The sequence below is a fragment of the Haemaphysalis longicornis genome, unplaced genomic scaffold (assembly GCF_048455015.1).
Source record: "Haemaphysalis longicornis isolate Haplotype H1 unplaced genomic scaffold, Haemaphysalis longicornis Haplotype H1 scaffold_2, whole genome shotgun sequence".
Lineage (NCBI taxonomy): Eukaryota > Metazoa > Arthropoda > Arachnida > Ixodida > Ixodidae > Haemaphysalis > Haemaphysalis longicornis.
This window is the reverse complement of record NW_027526295.1, coordinates 139,600,685-139,617,154: the sequence shown is the minus strand read 5'-3', so window position 1 is coordinate 139,617,154 and position 16,470 is coordinate 139,600,685. Positions and strand designations below refer to the sequence as shown.

At 48.4% G+C, this 16,470-nt stretch overlaps 1 protein-coding gene across 1 annotated transcript in view; it reads right to left on the bottom strand.

The window, feature by feature from the left end:
• The window catches only part of LOC144168316 (lysosomal cholesterol signaling protein-like), a 130,750-nt gene that overhangs the window by 55,415 nt on the left and 58,865 nt on the right, over positions 1-16,470 (bottom strand). Inside the window, exon 7 of the mRNA XM_077697325.1 lies at positions 14,061-14,144. Within this exon, the coding sequence (XP_077553451.1) occupies positions 14,061-14,144 (84 nt within the window). The remainder of the gene's footprint in view (positions 1-14,060; positions 14,145-16,470) is intronic.

Here is a 16,470-nt window from a genome sequence, read left to right as displayed (position 1 = left end):
CCGGCAAACAAATAATGAATTACACAACCCAGTTCGATAAAAAGCAGGTTAGTTTGTTGCAGGATTAGTGTGGGTAAAAGTGGCGCTAGCTTCGTGTTTCAGCTTAGATTTTTTTTTAGACCAGGGGTCGGAAACCTTTTGAGACTGAAGGCCGAGTTGTAGGAAGCCGACACGGCAGAGGCGGGACGGCAAATCGAGGTGGGGGGGGGGGGGAGGAGGGGGGGGGGGTAAGAGGCTTTGCGGGCAAAGCGAAAAAATACGGCGAATTGAAATACTGCCCAAACTCGAGAAAGAACGTGTTTATTCTGAAATATTTTGGAGTTTGATGTTTGATCCCCTGTTTTGGACCTGTGCAACAAAAGGAAGTGAAGGCGTAATCTGCCTTTGTGTGAAGATGGGGGACAATGCCAACTGTAAGAGATGTTTTTTTTTTTTGCACTTTTCAAACTTCATTTGACATCCAAACTGCCACGTCTGCCTTCAGTTAGGAAGCGACAAGGGGAGGACGGGGGGTGGTGTTCTGTATTCGGCAGGGGACGTATAATATTGCCCCGCGGACCGCAAGGGGTGCGCGGGCCGCAGGTTGCCGACCCCTGGTTTAGACAGCGAGGTAGCCGGGATCGTTGTTTATCTCCATGCTCTCTTCCTGAAGCAGTCGTCCTTGTCGGCTTCATTGGGGTCGAACATGGCTTAACGGTAGGCGATCCGCACAGGCGGCAACACAGTCAATAAATGGGCAAACTGGAACTCAGCCTATTTGTTAAAAAATAGGTGTCCGAAATAAAAATTAAAGCCGTTCCACTAACTGTGGAAGCTGTCGGCAATGCAGACAAGTGATTCGCCATTATGGGCTGTGTCGCCGTTATCCGCTCACTGCTACCATCCATCACGCCCTTCGCCGCCCTGTCTCATTCCTCTCCTGATGAATTCAACAGTTTCGTCCCACACATTTCAAATTTCCCGCCTTCGCAGTGCTCGCGTGCCCCCTGCCTGAAACTGAGCCAGCAGGAGTTCTGTTCTGTTAAAGCAAAGCTTTACTACTTTCGTGCAGCGGTTTCGCGGAGGATGCATACGTTAACCTTCTGACCGGATATACACCCCCCGGCGACAAACCGCTCGAACCGCATCGCGTGATTCGCCGGGCCCGCTTTCGGCGCTGCGCACAAGGCCCCATTTTAAGTCGTTCTGCTCACATCGCGGTCGCTCCCGTCCCCTCAGCTGATCGACAGCCGATGAAACCCGCAGCCTCCCACGCATGCGCCTCTGGGCCGTCTCGAGACATGTGACTAATCTTGCGCCGCGTTCGCCTTGAAAGAGAAACGCGCCGTTCGCCGAGAATGAAAGCGAAGCCGGGCCTCCTCTTGTGAGGAGGAGGAGGAATGCCTTTAAAGATGAGGAGAAGTCAGCCTTGCAGCGAGCTTGGCTTGCTACTCCACATGAATATGAGAGGTGCGGAAGTGAAAGGAAGCGATGACACAAAAACTCATACAGACAGTACAAGCACAAATATGCACACACGAACTGACCGACGCAGGTTCGCGCACACAGCACACGCACAGCGATATAGGTCAGGCGAACGGTCACGTGATTTTGTTCAGGCCGGAGTCACGGAGAAATGACACCAAGGCCCGTGTACTCCGTGTTGCCGCGGCAGTTGACTGCCATGGGCCGATGGCGTCGCAAAGTTTCAGTGGTGCATCAGCATGCAGTCCCAAGGTCGTGATCGTTGCACGGGACCGAACGGCTTTGAGCCGTGGTCGGCAATACAGCTACATCAAAGCTTAACCAAACGAAACCAAGACTGAACCAGACTAAGCCAAGCTTTTGCTTTGCATTTCCAAAGCAAGCTGAGCTAAGCCGCTTCCGTTTTTTTTTGTGCTTGTTTTTTCTTCCGCACGTGCCGGCGTTGCACTGCCACTTTTTTCCGCTTACTATCGTAAAAACCAACCCAACCAGCGTTCCTAACTAAATGAACGCGGGCGCTGGCGGCTAATTACGCACATTTTGCCTCAAATGTACCTGCAGTTTTCTTTGCGCTAAACAACAAGGAGATGTGGGACAAGCGTCAGCGGTTCACGAGTTTGGAACACTTTTGATTTTATAAACCGCTTGGCTTTCGAAGCCTCTGTGGGACACCGCGACGACAGAACGCCGTGAGGCTCTACTTGGGCCTAGCGAGCGAGCTACGACTATAAGGCGAGCCCCTAAAGTGCTCGGCACTTAAAATTCCGCACCATCCCCGTCGGCAGGCTAGTTTATATGCGTGCGTCGTTTCGAGCGGGTAATTTTTTTTCAATAGAGCGCCATCTGCTTGTTCGAAAAGGCCCTGTCACGCGCTCCGTCCGTGTTACAGATACAAGTTCATCGAGTGGATGAGGCCTCTGTCAGGCCACATACGTCTTTAGTCTCAGCCTCGCATTGGTTTTCGCCAGTAAATAAAATCAAATGAAATCAAAAGTTTCGGCGCCGTTTCAAGAGTAATTTCTGTGAAGTGCTTTGAGTGCGCGTACAAGTGAGGGTGCACAAGACGTCGCAATATATTTTTGGCATCTCGAAGTACGTGCACGCTGAATTAGATTCTTCACGTGGGTTGTTAAGCCCCGTTTTTCTTTCTTTACTACTCCTAAAACGCAGGTAAACAAGCCCTTTACGTTTCTAAGAAGAAACTGTGACGCGAGCGGTTTTCCAGAAACCTAAGCACCTCATTACTTCCGCTATGTCGTCGTCGAAAGCCCTGATTTTCTTTCCTTACTGGTCGTCGAAAGCAAGTAAACAATCCTCTTAGATTTCTGGGAAGAATTGGCGACGTAAAGGCGTTTCCAGAAATATACCGACCCCCCTTATTTCCGCTATGTTCTCACGGTAAACACGCGTATGTGGATCGTGGGCAGTGCAGGCGGGTGATAGTGTTGCATATCTTTGCGCCGTCCCGGGATTGACATCGGCGTGCTCGTTTGGAAATCGAAACAAAATCCGCAGCAATAAATATCAAAAAATTCTGCAGAAATTTTGAGAATTGTGTACAAATGCGTTAACATTCCAATGCCATTTCGTTGTATTTTAGGTTTTTTTTATGGCCAAATGTGGCTACCAGTAAGAAAATTAGGCTTCTTTCCGTCGTTGTTAGTACGCGCGATTATAGATTGAGCTACATAGGACGATTTCTCGTTTCGTCTACGTAGTTATGATACCTTTCCTAAGCACCGCCATTCTACAGTTTCAATGTAACGAAAAATTGTTTTAACGTCAGCGATTATGCATTTTGTGCGTATGCAAGATGTTTTACGGTTTTGCCTTTTTTGCAATTTTTTTTTTCGCTTTTCTGCTTCTTTTTCTGATGTTTTTCTCTTGCCTTATGCTGGACGAAGGGAGGGGGTAGGAGGGGAGGTGAATTGGTCACACCGTTGTTGTTTTGTCTGATCGCATTTTAATGCGTAGTATTTTTTGCCGTATACCCCCACAGCCAGTACCGTGTAACGCACTCCATTTCTAAAAATTGGCGCATTGGGCGAAAGTAGCACATTTAGTAATGATACTAGCGTAAATTGAGATAAATGGTCGAACAGAATTGCCACAAAACAAGAAATAAGAAAAATACAAAAATAACATTTTCTCAAAAAAGATCTGACAAAATAAAAAAATTCCCCGCATTTCCCCGAGGGGAAGAATGTGAAAGTGCGAATGCAGGAGTTGAATTTGCGCGGTTCGGTAATGTTTGCGAAAGAGAGATCACACACACACACACACAACTACAAAGAAAGAAAGATGCATTTATTCACAGACACCTATTTGTGTTGTCGTTGTACTTGATTGCTAGAGCGGATCTCAGCTTTGAAATTTCGTGTCAGTACTCCTTTAAGCGGGTGCATTAGCCCTTCTCACGCACGATTCCTGGCCAATCCCCCACGTGGGTATGTGCCATGTCAGCGGCCAGGCAGCGCGCGCCCATCTCCCCCCGTTGCCAAGGAAGACGAGGAGATTCCTGGCCAATCCCCCACGTGGGTATGTGCCATCTCCCCCCGTTGCCAAGGAAGACGAGGAGCGCGCGCACCCGCAGCTGTTGCTATGTGGACGGACGGCGGTCAACGGAATTCAGGGTCGCTTATAAAGTGCATTCGCACTTAAAAAATATTGTTACGGGACTGAAGTTGGCAATGCCTCACAGCCCCTTGACCGAAGAACAATTACGACGATGACGACGTTCCTGGCGCGCATCTCGCGCGAGGTCTGCGTCATGGCCGCTATGCACATTCGCTAAATAGATCGCTTCACCCCATCCCATCGTTCGTGTCATCTGTGTCCTGCCGCCACGTAACATTTTGGTGTAGGTGCTTGGTCATCACCATCCTGGCCTCCACATCGCATCGTCTCGGCCTTGGGCGAAATCGTCGAGGGAGCATCGGCCATGTCGGGCAGCCCCAGCCCACTGCGACCTGCATTCGACCACGTCCTCCGCCCCGTGTCCCCAGGCCGTGGGCAGCCACTGAAGACCAGCCGATACAAGCCGAGAACCGACCAAAGAAGATGCCGTGTCCCCAGCCCCTTCGTCCGACTTGGTTCGAATTCCGCCGACGGTTCGTTCCTGCTTGAAGACATCGCTTCTGTGGGGCCAGGCTTCAACAGGGACGTCATCTTCATCTGTGGTGGCCGGCCAATTTCCAGTGTATGTTTTCATCGCATCGCTCACCGCATCGCAATCCTCACGTTGCCTCGGCATCGACCGGGACGGTCGCCCTCGACCCTGATGTTACGGACTAAAGTGGGCAATGCCTCACAGCCCCTTGACGGAAGAACGATTACGACGATGACGACGTTCCTGGCGCGCATCTCGCGCGAGGTCTGTGTCATGGCCGCTATGCCCATTCTGTAAATAGATCGCTTCACCCCATCCCACCGTTTGTGTCATGTGTGTCCTGCCGCCACGTAACAATATGCCTACTACACCCTTCCCCCGACATCGGAGAACAAACAAAAGGTCAGCAAAAGAACGTTCGAAATACAAACAGAAATATAGCTAGAATGATCGAACCGTATAATGATCTGCCTTTCCACGAAAATGCGGATTTGGCGAAAGTTACACCTCCATCGATTATAATCGCTGAAATGGAGATATTGGGTCAAAAAGGATTTCGATTATTCGATTTCGATTATTTCTACACTCTTAGGCAAAAAGGACTAAAATAGGGACTAAAATACAGCCGTTAGTCTTCGCGGGCGACCGTTCATCTTCAAGGGGAGTATCTGCGGCAGAGTACGTGCCGTGTGCATAAATTCGGACTAACTGTTCGTCCCCGCCGATCTATAAGGAGTAACGGGAAGACGAAACGCATGCAGTTAGTCTCTTTGCTGCGTCGTTAATCCCCTAATGGCGTCGTCGTTGCCCTTTCGCGCATATGTCTGCGAACAGTTTCATATTTCCAAAACACAAGGCATTGCAGTCACTGGGTGCTTTAGATGGGGCCATGGGAGAAAATATTGATGTTAGTTATAAGAAAATCGCCTAGGGTTAGTAGAGCGGCGGATAATGGCAAGGAGCGGCGAAGCGCGATTGTTATACGCTTCTCGGCGAGGTTATGTTGATACGCTGTGTTGCATACGATTCGTGCGAGATAATAACGGCCAATGAAAGCTTTCAAGCGCCTTAACAGTAACTCAAAAATTAGTGAGAATAGCAAAAGTGTATTCCTGACCGTAATGAATATGTATATGTTTAACAGACTAGAAAAAACGCATGTTGCTGATGACAACTGCAAAACAAAAATGCTCGCTACAGGTAAGCGTCTCGAAGTTATCTTTTATACTCGGTACATAATTGCCTTGGGCACCAAAGCTATGACAATGCTGCAACTGCTGTAAAACCCGCTTGCATTTCACAGTCGCAATCGTCTAGCGACGCGAATTTGAAGAATTCAGGCTAAGCAACACCGAATTCGCTTTCGCCGATGCAGGAAAATATGGCATGTTTCCTTATTCTGACACTCACACAGACGACACCTTTCACATACGTTACATAGAGCACTTAACATATGTATCGAACACTAAGAAAGCACTTAGCTTGCGCTAAGTTGTGCGGAAACAAATGAGTCGTCCGATCGCCCAGCTACCTATCTCAACTAGGCGACGACGAGTTGATTGTTATTTACGGAAAAACTATGGTTGTGAGGCTCTACTTCGAATCGAACTGAGCAATAGTCCCTAAACCTAGCAAAGCGCTAAGCGCAAGGCGCAAAACGCGGTCACGTTCGCTTGCACAGATAGAAAATCGGGCACCAGTTGCAATGGATCTGTTGCGTTATGCACAGAACTACAGTACACTTGAATATTATCTGCCGCCACAACCACCCGGCGGCGTGGCCCAGCGGTTAGCACGTCCGATTCCTTGTGTGTAATTCCGGGCGTCAGGGGTTCGATCCCTGCCGGTGCTGGAGTTTTTTTCTTTTTTCTGCCCTCTACGCAGTTCGTCCTTGGGGAGTATCGGAACGGACCATCCGAGTGGGGGACTAACCGTTCGTCCCCTCGCAGTTAGTCCCCAAAGGGACTAATGATTGTGGCAGAGGCCGTTAGTCCCCGAAAGGACGAACTTTTAGTCCTTTTTGCCTAAGAGTGTATAGCACGGGTTATCTTTAATTACTGGGACCCTGCTACACTCTTCTCAGTGTATTTAGCAATCTTAACGTAATCAACCAACACATGCACCACTTATATTACTGGGGTCGCGAATTTCCTCAGCCCGAACTTACTGCTATATGCCCATCAGACAACTCGGAAACTCGTCCAAAAGATTTTTCTCTCTTTCCCGGTCTTGACGTTCTTCGACCGCTGGAATTCCGTTGTTACAGCGGTGCAGTGGCTATTTCCCTGTTTTCCTTCAGTTGTAGCAGTAAACGCAGTCAATACCCACTTGAAAAAAAATAATAAGACGAAGAAAGCCACAGAAGCGACGCAGAAACGGAAGGCACATCTGCTGCGACGAGCAAATCACGTGGTGCAGGTCCGTTATGGCGAGAGCTATAGCTTTCGCACTGCTTACAGACGCGCAGTAAAGAGTGAAAGCGTTTATCTAAAGTGTTCTAGAGTCTCTTTAAAGGGGCCCTGCAACACTTTTTTCAACTTTTTTTGAAATCTTAAATGCTTGCAGAACGCAGTCACCCAACACATCCAGTACTTAGATTCGGGGGTAGCAAAGTACCTCGTCCTAAAATTACTGCTCTATGCTCATCAGACAACTTGGAAACTCGCTCAAAAGATTTTTCCCCCTTTCCCGGTATTGACGTTCCTTTACAGCCCCAATTACGTCACTGATGCCATGCACCGGCTGTTGGTTGCTTTTCCTTCAGTTGCAGCAATGAACGCTTTTCGATAGCAACTTGAAAAATAAAGCCACAGAAACAAAGCAGAAGGCGTATCTGCTGCGGCGAGCAAATCACGCAGTGCCACTTCGTGCTGGCGATAACTGTAGGTTTCGCAGTGCTTCCAGACGCGAAGGAAAGAGTGAAAGCGCTTATCGAAAGCGTTGCAGGGTCCCTTTAACACGCGCCGAATATATTGACACACGGGCATTGCCGCTTTCGGCCTTCACCTGAAAAGCAGCCACCGCACCCGAGATCGGACCTGCGTATTTGGGCTCTGCAGCATAACGCCTTGGCCCCTGAGAGCAAAAAAGTATCAATCAGTGGCTAAAGCGTTGTGCTGCAGAGCCCGATGTCGCGGGTTCGATTCCCGGCCACGGCGGCCGCTTTTCTGATGGAGGCGAAAAGCAAGTACGCCCGCGTGTTGGAGATTTAGACGCACGTTAAATATCCCCAGGTGGTCAAAATTAACCCGGAGCCCTCCACTACGGTGCGCCTCATCGCCTGCGTTCGTCGGTGCGTTAAACCCTACAGTCAAATCAAATTAATCAGCGTCATGCACGCCATCGGAGGTCGCAAGTATAACTTTGACAAAAGGTCGACTGTCACCTGTCAAAAACTTCCGAAATGTGAGATGGAGGTTCCGCGCATCGATGCTGCCCCCATATCTGCGGCGCACTTTGATCAAGTTGGACCCCATGAGAATTTTTGAGGTTCTACGAAATCCGCACACCCAGGTGTTTCGCTCTCTGCCGCTATGAGATCAAGAGCGGTCCGGAATCCAACCAGCGATCCTGTGCTCAGTACCGTTCACGGCCTCGCCGCTGGGACCAGCAGCCTCAACAGAAACATCTAACGCTTATAGGGCGTGCTGCTTATTCGTGAAAGTGACAATCACGTCCGCAGAAATGCTGTCCCCGTTTCTCTCCGACTCGGATGTAATGGCTTTCACAGGCATTCTCGACGCACACTGCTTCACAAATCCTGCCCTGCCATTGGCTTCTACAGAAGTCAACGCTTCTCTAGTCAAGCTATTTTTGTAGCATACATCAGGCTGTCGTACACCGTTTCCAACGTCTAGAATACACAGAACTATTTCACAGTGCTCATCCCTGCTAAATACAAATGCTGGAAAGGCGTACGACTTCACGGCAACCCGCCATGAGGGGTTAACTCTCCTTCTTCACTAAGGTTCCGGATTGTTCCGCCGTAGTCGAGGAGGAGACCGCCATCCTCTTGCCTCAACCACCCCAGCTGAGTCCACTAGAATAGCAACCGAACCCTAGGAAGAAGGCAGGCACTGCGGCATTCATCCTATTGCCCCTCCAGCCCTAAGCATTCTCCCATCCGCTCCGACTCCACTCGACGTATATCTCATCTGGATCTTGGGTTCTCACGATTCCCTGGAGGCGTACGAGGCGGTTCACGCCGCCGCCCCCGCGCATGCGCAGCGGACGTTCCGCCCACTCCCGCGCCCCCTGCAAAGTAGGGCAACCACACCGTTCCCCGCATTTATCGCGACGACCTCACCTATTATTATCTCTCCCCTTGCACTGCTCAACCCCCGGACGGTAGCCTAAAGAAAGTGGAGGGGACAGACCAACACATTTCCCTTGAGAACCCTCTCCTGCCATCCACCGACCCCATTTTTTCCCCTTGTCAACACTACCCTTCCCCCCACAAACACGGCACACTACGACTCGGGGGTGCACCCGCATCCCGCTGCCTCCTCAACCTTCCGTCTCCCAGAGGGCCGGTATGCTGATCACGTCGCATGCAACCGACCAGCTTCAGTTGATCAACACAGCCCTCTAGGCCGTCGCAGCCCAGGGACACCTGGGTAGGAAATCGCCCCCAAGGCCGGCCACGAGAAACTAAGGGGGATTTAGTATAGTTTCCATTTCAATAAAGCTTGTTTTCTCCTCCTTCTCTCTATATCTCTCGTGTAACTCGATCAGATCACTTGGCAATTTCCCTAACATAAATGGTACACAGAGGGTGGGCTTCGGTTTGTTTCTAAAAGCCACCTACTTGAATGGGGTATTTTATGTCAATGTTGTACCCGTGGATATAACTTCAGCGTCAGGTTATTTTGAGTAATGCCTTATTAAGAATCAGGTGAATAACGGTATATTTATGATTATTTTATGATTTTAGTGATGATTGATTGATTGCTTGATTGATTGATTGATTGATTGATTGATTGATTGATTGATTGATTGATTGATTGATTGATTGATTGATTGATTGATTGATTGATTGATTGATTGATTGATTGATTGATTGATTGATTGATTGATTGATCGATTGATTTGTACAGAGAGAGAACATAACGGGAATTTAAAAAAGCGGAACCCAGTACTGGTTCCCTATTACGGTTCACGAAATCTTCGTGTAGAAATTGCGGGGTGGGTATGTTTTTATAGCTTGGATGAGGGATAGTTATGAAACTACAGAAAGGCAAAAAGAGACGCCGAGAAGAAAGAGGACAAGAACATAATAGTGACGCAAGGGGCATGCCATTGCTGACTTGAAGAAGCAAGATTGGCTCTGTCCAGCAACTCCTGAAGTTGCATGGCGTGATTGATGATCATCTGGCTACGTGTTCTGATTGTGATGTTCACGCAAAGGCCAACTCGAGTCTTGCAATCTGAAACGACAGCTGTCATGACAGTTCCTTCACGTTATTTTTAGTGGTGTTCCGGTTTTCGTCTAGCGGGGCCACACAGCAATCACGATCAAGGAAGTTACGCAACCTGTGACGGGAACTGACGGATTGCTTGGCCGTGCGTGGCACATTTGTCAAGCTACTAGTTTGGGAGAGTTACGCACAGCCAGGCACTTTTTTGAGCAAACCTGCTGCTAGGTCCGTCGCGCTGTCTTCAGCTGCAATTGGTTTATTTACTTATGTGTGTGCCGTGAAGGGTGGAAGGAGGGGGCCTAGAAGCGCCGCTCTCGACAAGAACTGCAAGGGCATCCAGAAGCATTTTTTTATTTGTGATTCGCGTCGGTGAAACAACGAGGAGGCGGAGAATTGCGTTTCTCGCTTTTCGGAGGTGCCTCAGATGACCGCGCTTGACTCATGCGAGCGGCGTCTCTGTGTACGGAATTCAGCTGCACCTTATCGTGCTCAGTGGCGCTTGGGCTGCAAACACCGCTGCTCGTGCTTGGTTTGACCTCGGGAGTGCATACAATGCGTTTGCTTCTCATTTGTCATTCTTACAATTGTCTTCTGTCTGCGGTGTACTTGCACGGGCGGCCACTTCTCGCTGTGGCAGCTAAGCTGACAATACGAAAACCTCCTCACCGCGCACTCCTTCCCTACCATGTTTCTATTAGCAAACATTTCCTGGTGCCGGTTCCCCAGCTGAGAACGCATGCCATGGAACGCCTCGTGCTACGAAAATTCCTTTCTCTCCCTCCTCCTCTCTCTCTCTCTCTCTCTCTCTCTCTCTCTCTCTCTCTCTCTCTCTCTCTCTCTCTCTCTCTCCCCGCATTTCTCTACACCGACATTTCCCGATTCGGGTGGTCCCTCTGCGAGTGCATACATTAGGTAAACAGGTTCGGTACAAAAAGAATCTGCAGAAATTCAGAGAATTGTCCACTAATGTGTAGCAATCTTATGCCGCTTGTTCAGAGTGCCGGGTCTCTAAAGCCAAATATAGCTATGAGTAGCGAAAGACGTTGCATTAGTTTATCTTTTGTCTTGTTTTCCTTCCTTTCGCCAAAGATGTAAATGTATACCATTATTGCGATGAAGCACCTTTACTTCGCTAAACACGTTTTTTTTTTTTTTTTTTTTGAATACGCAAGGCGTAAGACACAGTTGGGCCGTTTACGCAATTTTTATTCATGTTTCTAACGTTCTTTTGCGTAATTTTTTGCTTAGTCTTCCGTGTTGAGGGGAGATGTATGAGGTGCACAGTTTTGATTTTGTCAGATAATTTTCGCAAGAGTTCCTGTATCTATTTTTCTTATTTTTGGGTTCTCAAAATTTTGTTAGGCCATGTATCCCCATTTGCGGTAGTGTAACGACTGACAGTGTTACTTCTGCCAAATCTGAAATTTTGGGGGAATGCAGGGCAGTACACGGTCCTGGCTTGAGGACACTCCGCAAAGAATGGTACGCATTACAAATTGGCCCAGCTTGCGCTAGTGGTGCAAAGCTTCCGAAACAGCCGAGCTGACGGCCCCTCTTTCTTCGTCAGAGACCCGGCTGTTGCACCTCACATGAATTTCCAAACTTTGCCGCGGAAAGGTTTCCATGACTGCCAGGGCCGACTCGTTTCGTCCGGAGGCTTTCACATCTCCCCCAAAGTGGACCGCACTAGCATGCGCTAGAGCCCACGGCCAAGTCAAAGCCAACACCCGCGCTACAAACCCACAGGAAATGGTGGGTGCCAGGAATGCGACGATAGTTCAATCTGGCAGACATGAACTTCATAACGCGAGGCGCCCAGGTTCGATTCCAACCACGGGGAGCATTTTTGTTTCTTTCCAATTGACCGCACAAGTTCTTGCTCCCCGATGCTCATAACCCCACAACCTTCGGGCCGTTGGGGTGGCCCAGTAGTTAGGTTTAGCTTTCACGGCGTAGAGCGGATTCCCAGGACCTCCCTAACCACATTTTTTTCTCGAGGCTTCGAGGTATTTTTGGTATGATTGGCAGCGGCCTAGACAGCTTTTTTGTTAAAAAGAAATGTCTGGTAACGCGTAAATGCTGCACGCTTGCGAGCGTTGACTTCTTCCGGACAAGCTTGAGCAGTAATTGTGCGGAAATGTTTTAGTGCCGCGCAGCACCAGAAGATTTTTCCGGGGCCAGGACTGGCCCTCGGCGCTCCATGCGACTGAAAAATGCACGCCACGCTACAGGGCACTAGCGTACGGGTATGGACACATAACAGCGCACAAAATCTATTCGCGTAGCGCCGAGAGAAAATCAATGGCAAATTATTGACGATCGTCGCTGCAAAACCGAACAGAGCTGCGTAACCGAATAAGGCAGAAGGGGATAGCCGAAAATCGGAAATATTTTGATAAACTGTACCTGTTAGAAACACCATATGCAACAATCTGAAAACAACGTTAGCTTCACGTCCCTTTGAGTACACGAACAAGGTGGATAAGTCGTTACAGTATCGATAAAAAAACAAAACGATAATTCTAGTTCTTGAGCACGTACTCGAAACTAAATGAAGTTGTGTTTTTTGACGAAAAGAGTACGGTGAGGAAACAATTTTGATTGAAACAGACACGTAGAAGGCGTATTTATTGAAGTTCGAAAATCATGCATGTTTCGAATAAAAAAATCGTCTTATGTTGATTGTTATGTATTTCTCACGACGTGCTCTTATAAGGCAGTTCGGCAACATTGGTACTTAGCCGGAGTAATCACCCACTTTATTCAAGGAGCACAGAAACTACAAGAGGAACAATGTACTCTACGCGGTTTAACCCGCAAACGTCGAATTCAATGAAAAACCTCGGCATGAAATTTCGCTTCGTTACCTTTGAACTACTCGAGCCTTTAATGTGATAGACAAACTCGGTGAGCATCGTCAAACACCTCAGAGGTTGTCGGGTGACTGTGCATTGCAGCAGGGTCAAAGGAAGAGGAGTGGACGAGATTAACATTGAAAAACAATTGGCCACGTATTTCCTCCTTTCGTTGCAAATCTCGACGAAAGACGATAGTCTACTGTCGCCCCCGCAAGTAAATGCATCCCTCCTCTTTCTCGCTCACCTCTCATGCTGTTCCTCTCCCGTCTCGTTCTTTCCAAGATAACACGCTAGAGGTTTGCCCAAGGCACCCTAAACTCACCGCGTTCCACTGCTCCAAGTCAGCTGCCTAGATGGCAGCGCTGCCGTATGCGGAGACGCGCGTGAATCGAGGCACCCCACTACAACGTTTATAGAACCACGTTGCCCTAGCGTTCCAAGCGGAACGTGGAACCTGTCTAGTGGAGCGTTTCGTTGCTGTTGCCGTTTGCCTTTTCTATATGCTGCCAGGTAGCACGGGCAGCAGCAGGCGATGGTTTTCTGCAGTTGATGTAGTATTTCTTTTGCTATCGCAAAAATCAAACATCCGTACTTTTTTTAATAAAGGAACACTGCAAATGGTACTTATGTATTGATCTTCTGCCTTATATTTCCCGTTCTTGTTCAACAATTTTGACAAGTATGAACACTGACACCGGACATTGACGTTTACGTTTAGCTGTGGGTATATAAGACTGTTGCCCAGCTAGCTTCTGTTTCACTTTGGCTGGGTGGCTGAATGGAGTCACAGACACACAGACAGATATAAACACAGACCAAAATTGCTGCGTTTAAGTAGCCAAAGAAAGATCTCTAAAAACACCTCGTGTGTATATAGAAGGTACGTTTCTTACGCGTGGGCCCGTTATCCGAAGCGATGTTTCCATTCTCAGATCTTTCTTATGCGACGGACCAAAATTGCAGACAACTCTACTGTTGGATCTGTTTCGCCCAAGCCGAGCCATAAATAACTGGCTACAGCCGTAAAGAAGAGACGTGTACAGTCCTGTTATTCATCTGCCTTCTCAAAATGACGATGTGGCATTTTTTTGTCTGCGCGATGAACGCAGAAAATGATTTAAGACAATGCCTGAACAAGTCTTAATATCGCAAGTAAGGGAGCAGCATAAAACGCGTAAAACCCGCCAGAAACCCAATAAAAGTGCCACGTACCTCGCAGGCAAGTAGACAAAGAAGAACGTTCCCGATGAATGCCTTTGTTCTTCTAGCCAGCACCAGTGACGCCATTACAAACACCTGTAATGAATAGTCGCAGTGGACACTGGACGTACGTACTAAAGAACGTTGTAGCCCCTGATTAGTTTAATTAATTACTATTGTATTAATTTCCAATAATTTACATAACTATTGAATGTACTTTAGTATTTTCTTTCCTCAAAAGATGTCACACCCTGAGTGGTAAGCTTTAGAGGTACTCCCTGTCGTGCATGTCGCAAGGTATGTGGCTAGAAACAAAAATATGCTGGACAGTTAACTCGGCCACGTACTGTGGACGACCGGAGTTCACGCAAGAAGGGGTTTTGCTTTCATAATTATCAAATGTATTTGCTTCCCTGTCTGCGATGCCTTTTAACAGGCGGTGCCTCTATTGAGGAAAGTAAATCCAGATTTGTATCTCACTCCCTCTCTCCGGCAACTCCTCCAGCTCTCAATGCTCAAACCGGGAAGAAGGAATCTACTGTGGAATCCTTAAACTAATACGAAAGAAAAAACTCCCTGACGGATAGCGGAGGACCGTGAAAGTTCCCCCACTGTTACTGCAAAGACTACCGTATTTTACGACGTCACCGGCGCCCGCGATGTATCACAAATATGTGCTGCGATCGACCTTAATATGAAGAAGGTTGCAAAAACGTGTCTATTCTTTAGAGCGCCCATACGTAACCTCAACTGAACCTAAAAGGGGTATCACAGGCCCGGTTCACGACCAAACGATGCGCGCTTCATGTCATTTGGTTCCTTTATTGTTCACGTAACATTCACGTCGCGATCGCTCACACATTTTCAAAAATTGCAGCAACGGTCACGGTAGCCTATTTTGTAGCCACCCAATCAGGTTGAAAATACTAAAAAAATGAAAGGAGACACTGGTAAACCCGCTGTCATTGCAGCGGGCCTTCTGGAATGTATTCAATAGAATGTCCTCTATGTTGTAGCCTGGCTTGAGGAACTAGACGTGGAGCAGTGGCTGCGCTTAGAACACTCGCTTAATCCTCTTTCTTTACTAGCTCATGATGATTATCTCTTCTCTGGCACGTCGTCTTTGTGCTTTTCCGCAATAGCCTCGTTACAGAATACGGGGAGCGCAGTCGCGCTCTAAAGGGACACTGAAGTGATATGTAAACATTGAGGGATTACTTGCGCAAATTGTAGTCCGGAGTCCCCAGGCCATGTTACGACCACTCTGGGCGCGTTTACGCGATTTTATTTAGTAGAAAAATTAATTCGAAAATGCTGTCCTCCTCTCTTTACGCTCGCCCATTTTCTGCGGCGTTTTCGTGTGACGTCGCGAGGAGCCGAGCTCGCAATTGGCTGCGCTACTGCATGGCTCCCCGGCCTTCAGACAGAGTCAGTCGGCCCAGCGCTCAGTTGAAACGAAGCCAGGACACGTTTGTGAATGGAAGAATGGGCCTTTTTTTACTTGGTTAGTTTGTACACTGTATTGAGCTCCAAGTCAAGGTCGCTTCACACAAGCGCTGCACAAGCGCACATGCGACGCTAAGCTGACTGGTACGCCAGTAGGAAAATATAAGGCCTCTTGAAGGCGGGAGAAGAGTCAGCGAAGTCAATATAGGTACTAAGGAAATAAAATCAACTGATATTTTTACCGTACAGCGTAAAATTAGGGTGTGGGAAGCACTTTTTTGCGCTGGGCGAACAAGCACAGCGGTCAGCAGCACGACGACGCATCTGCGAACGCTTTTTCGTCTACGAAATGCAATTGCTAGACGTGAGCTATTGTGGAAACTCGGGGGACGCTTACTGCACGAGCGCAATACAACAAATAGTCACCTAAGCTGCTTTAAATGCCAAAACTAAATAAAAGTGTAAACTTGTTGTGCAATATATACCTTATATTACCAAGGTGGGCGGAGCCCGTCCCGTGGCCGAGCGGTCTGGGGCGCTAGGAATGTTGCCGCAAGTGTTTTGCAAGTCACGAGTTCGAGTCCCCGCGGGTACGTGCTTTTTTTTTTGTAAGTTGGCCGAGCGGTCTGGGGCGCTAGGAATGTTGCCGCAAGTGTTTTGCAAGTCACGAGTTCGAGTCCCCGCGGGTACGTGCTTTTTTTTTTGTAAGTTAACTTTTTCGTTTTCTGCCAATGTTTTCTACATTGAGTTCACCTTTTTTTGGGCCGCAACGTTCATGGCTCCACGAACTAGTTCACAGAACGCGCGCAGGCTGGCACTGGCGCGCTAGCGAGTTCTCGTTGGCGTGCTGTTGCCACTAGTTCACAGAACGCGCGCAGGCTGGCACTGGCGCGCTAGCAAGTTCTCGTTGGCGTGCTGTTGCCATAAGCACCGACTGCTTGCGGGCAGTGGGCACAGGCCAGAATGAACAGACCCT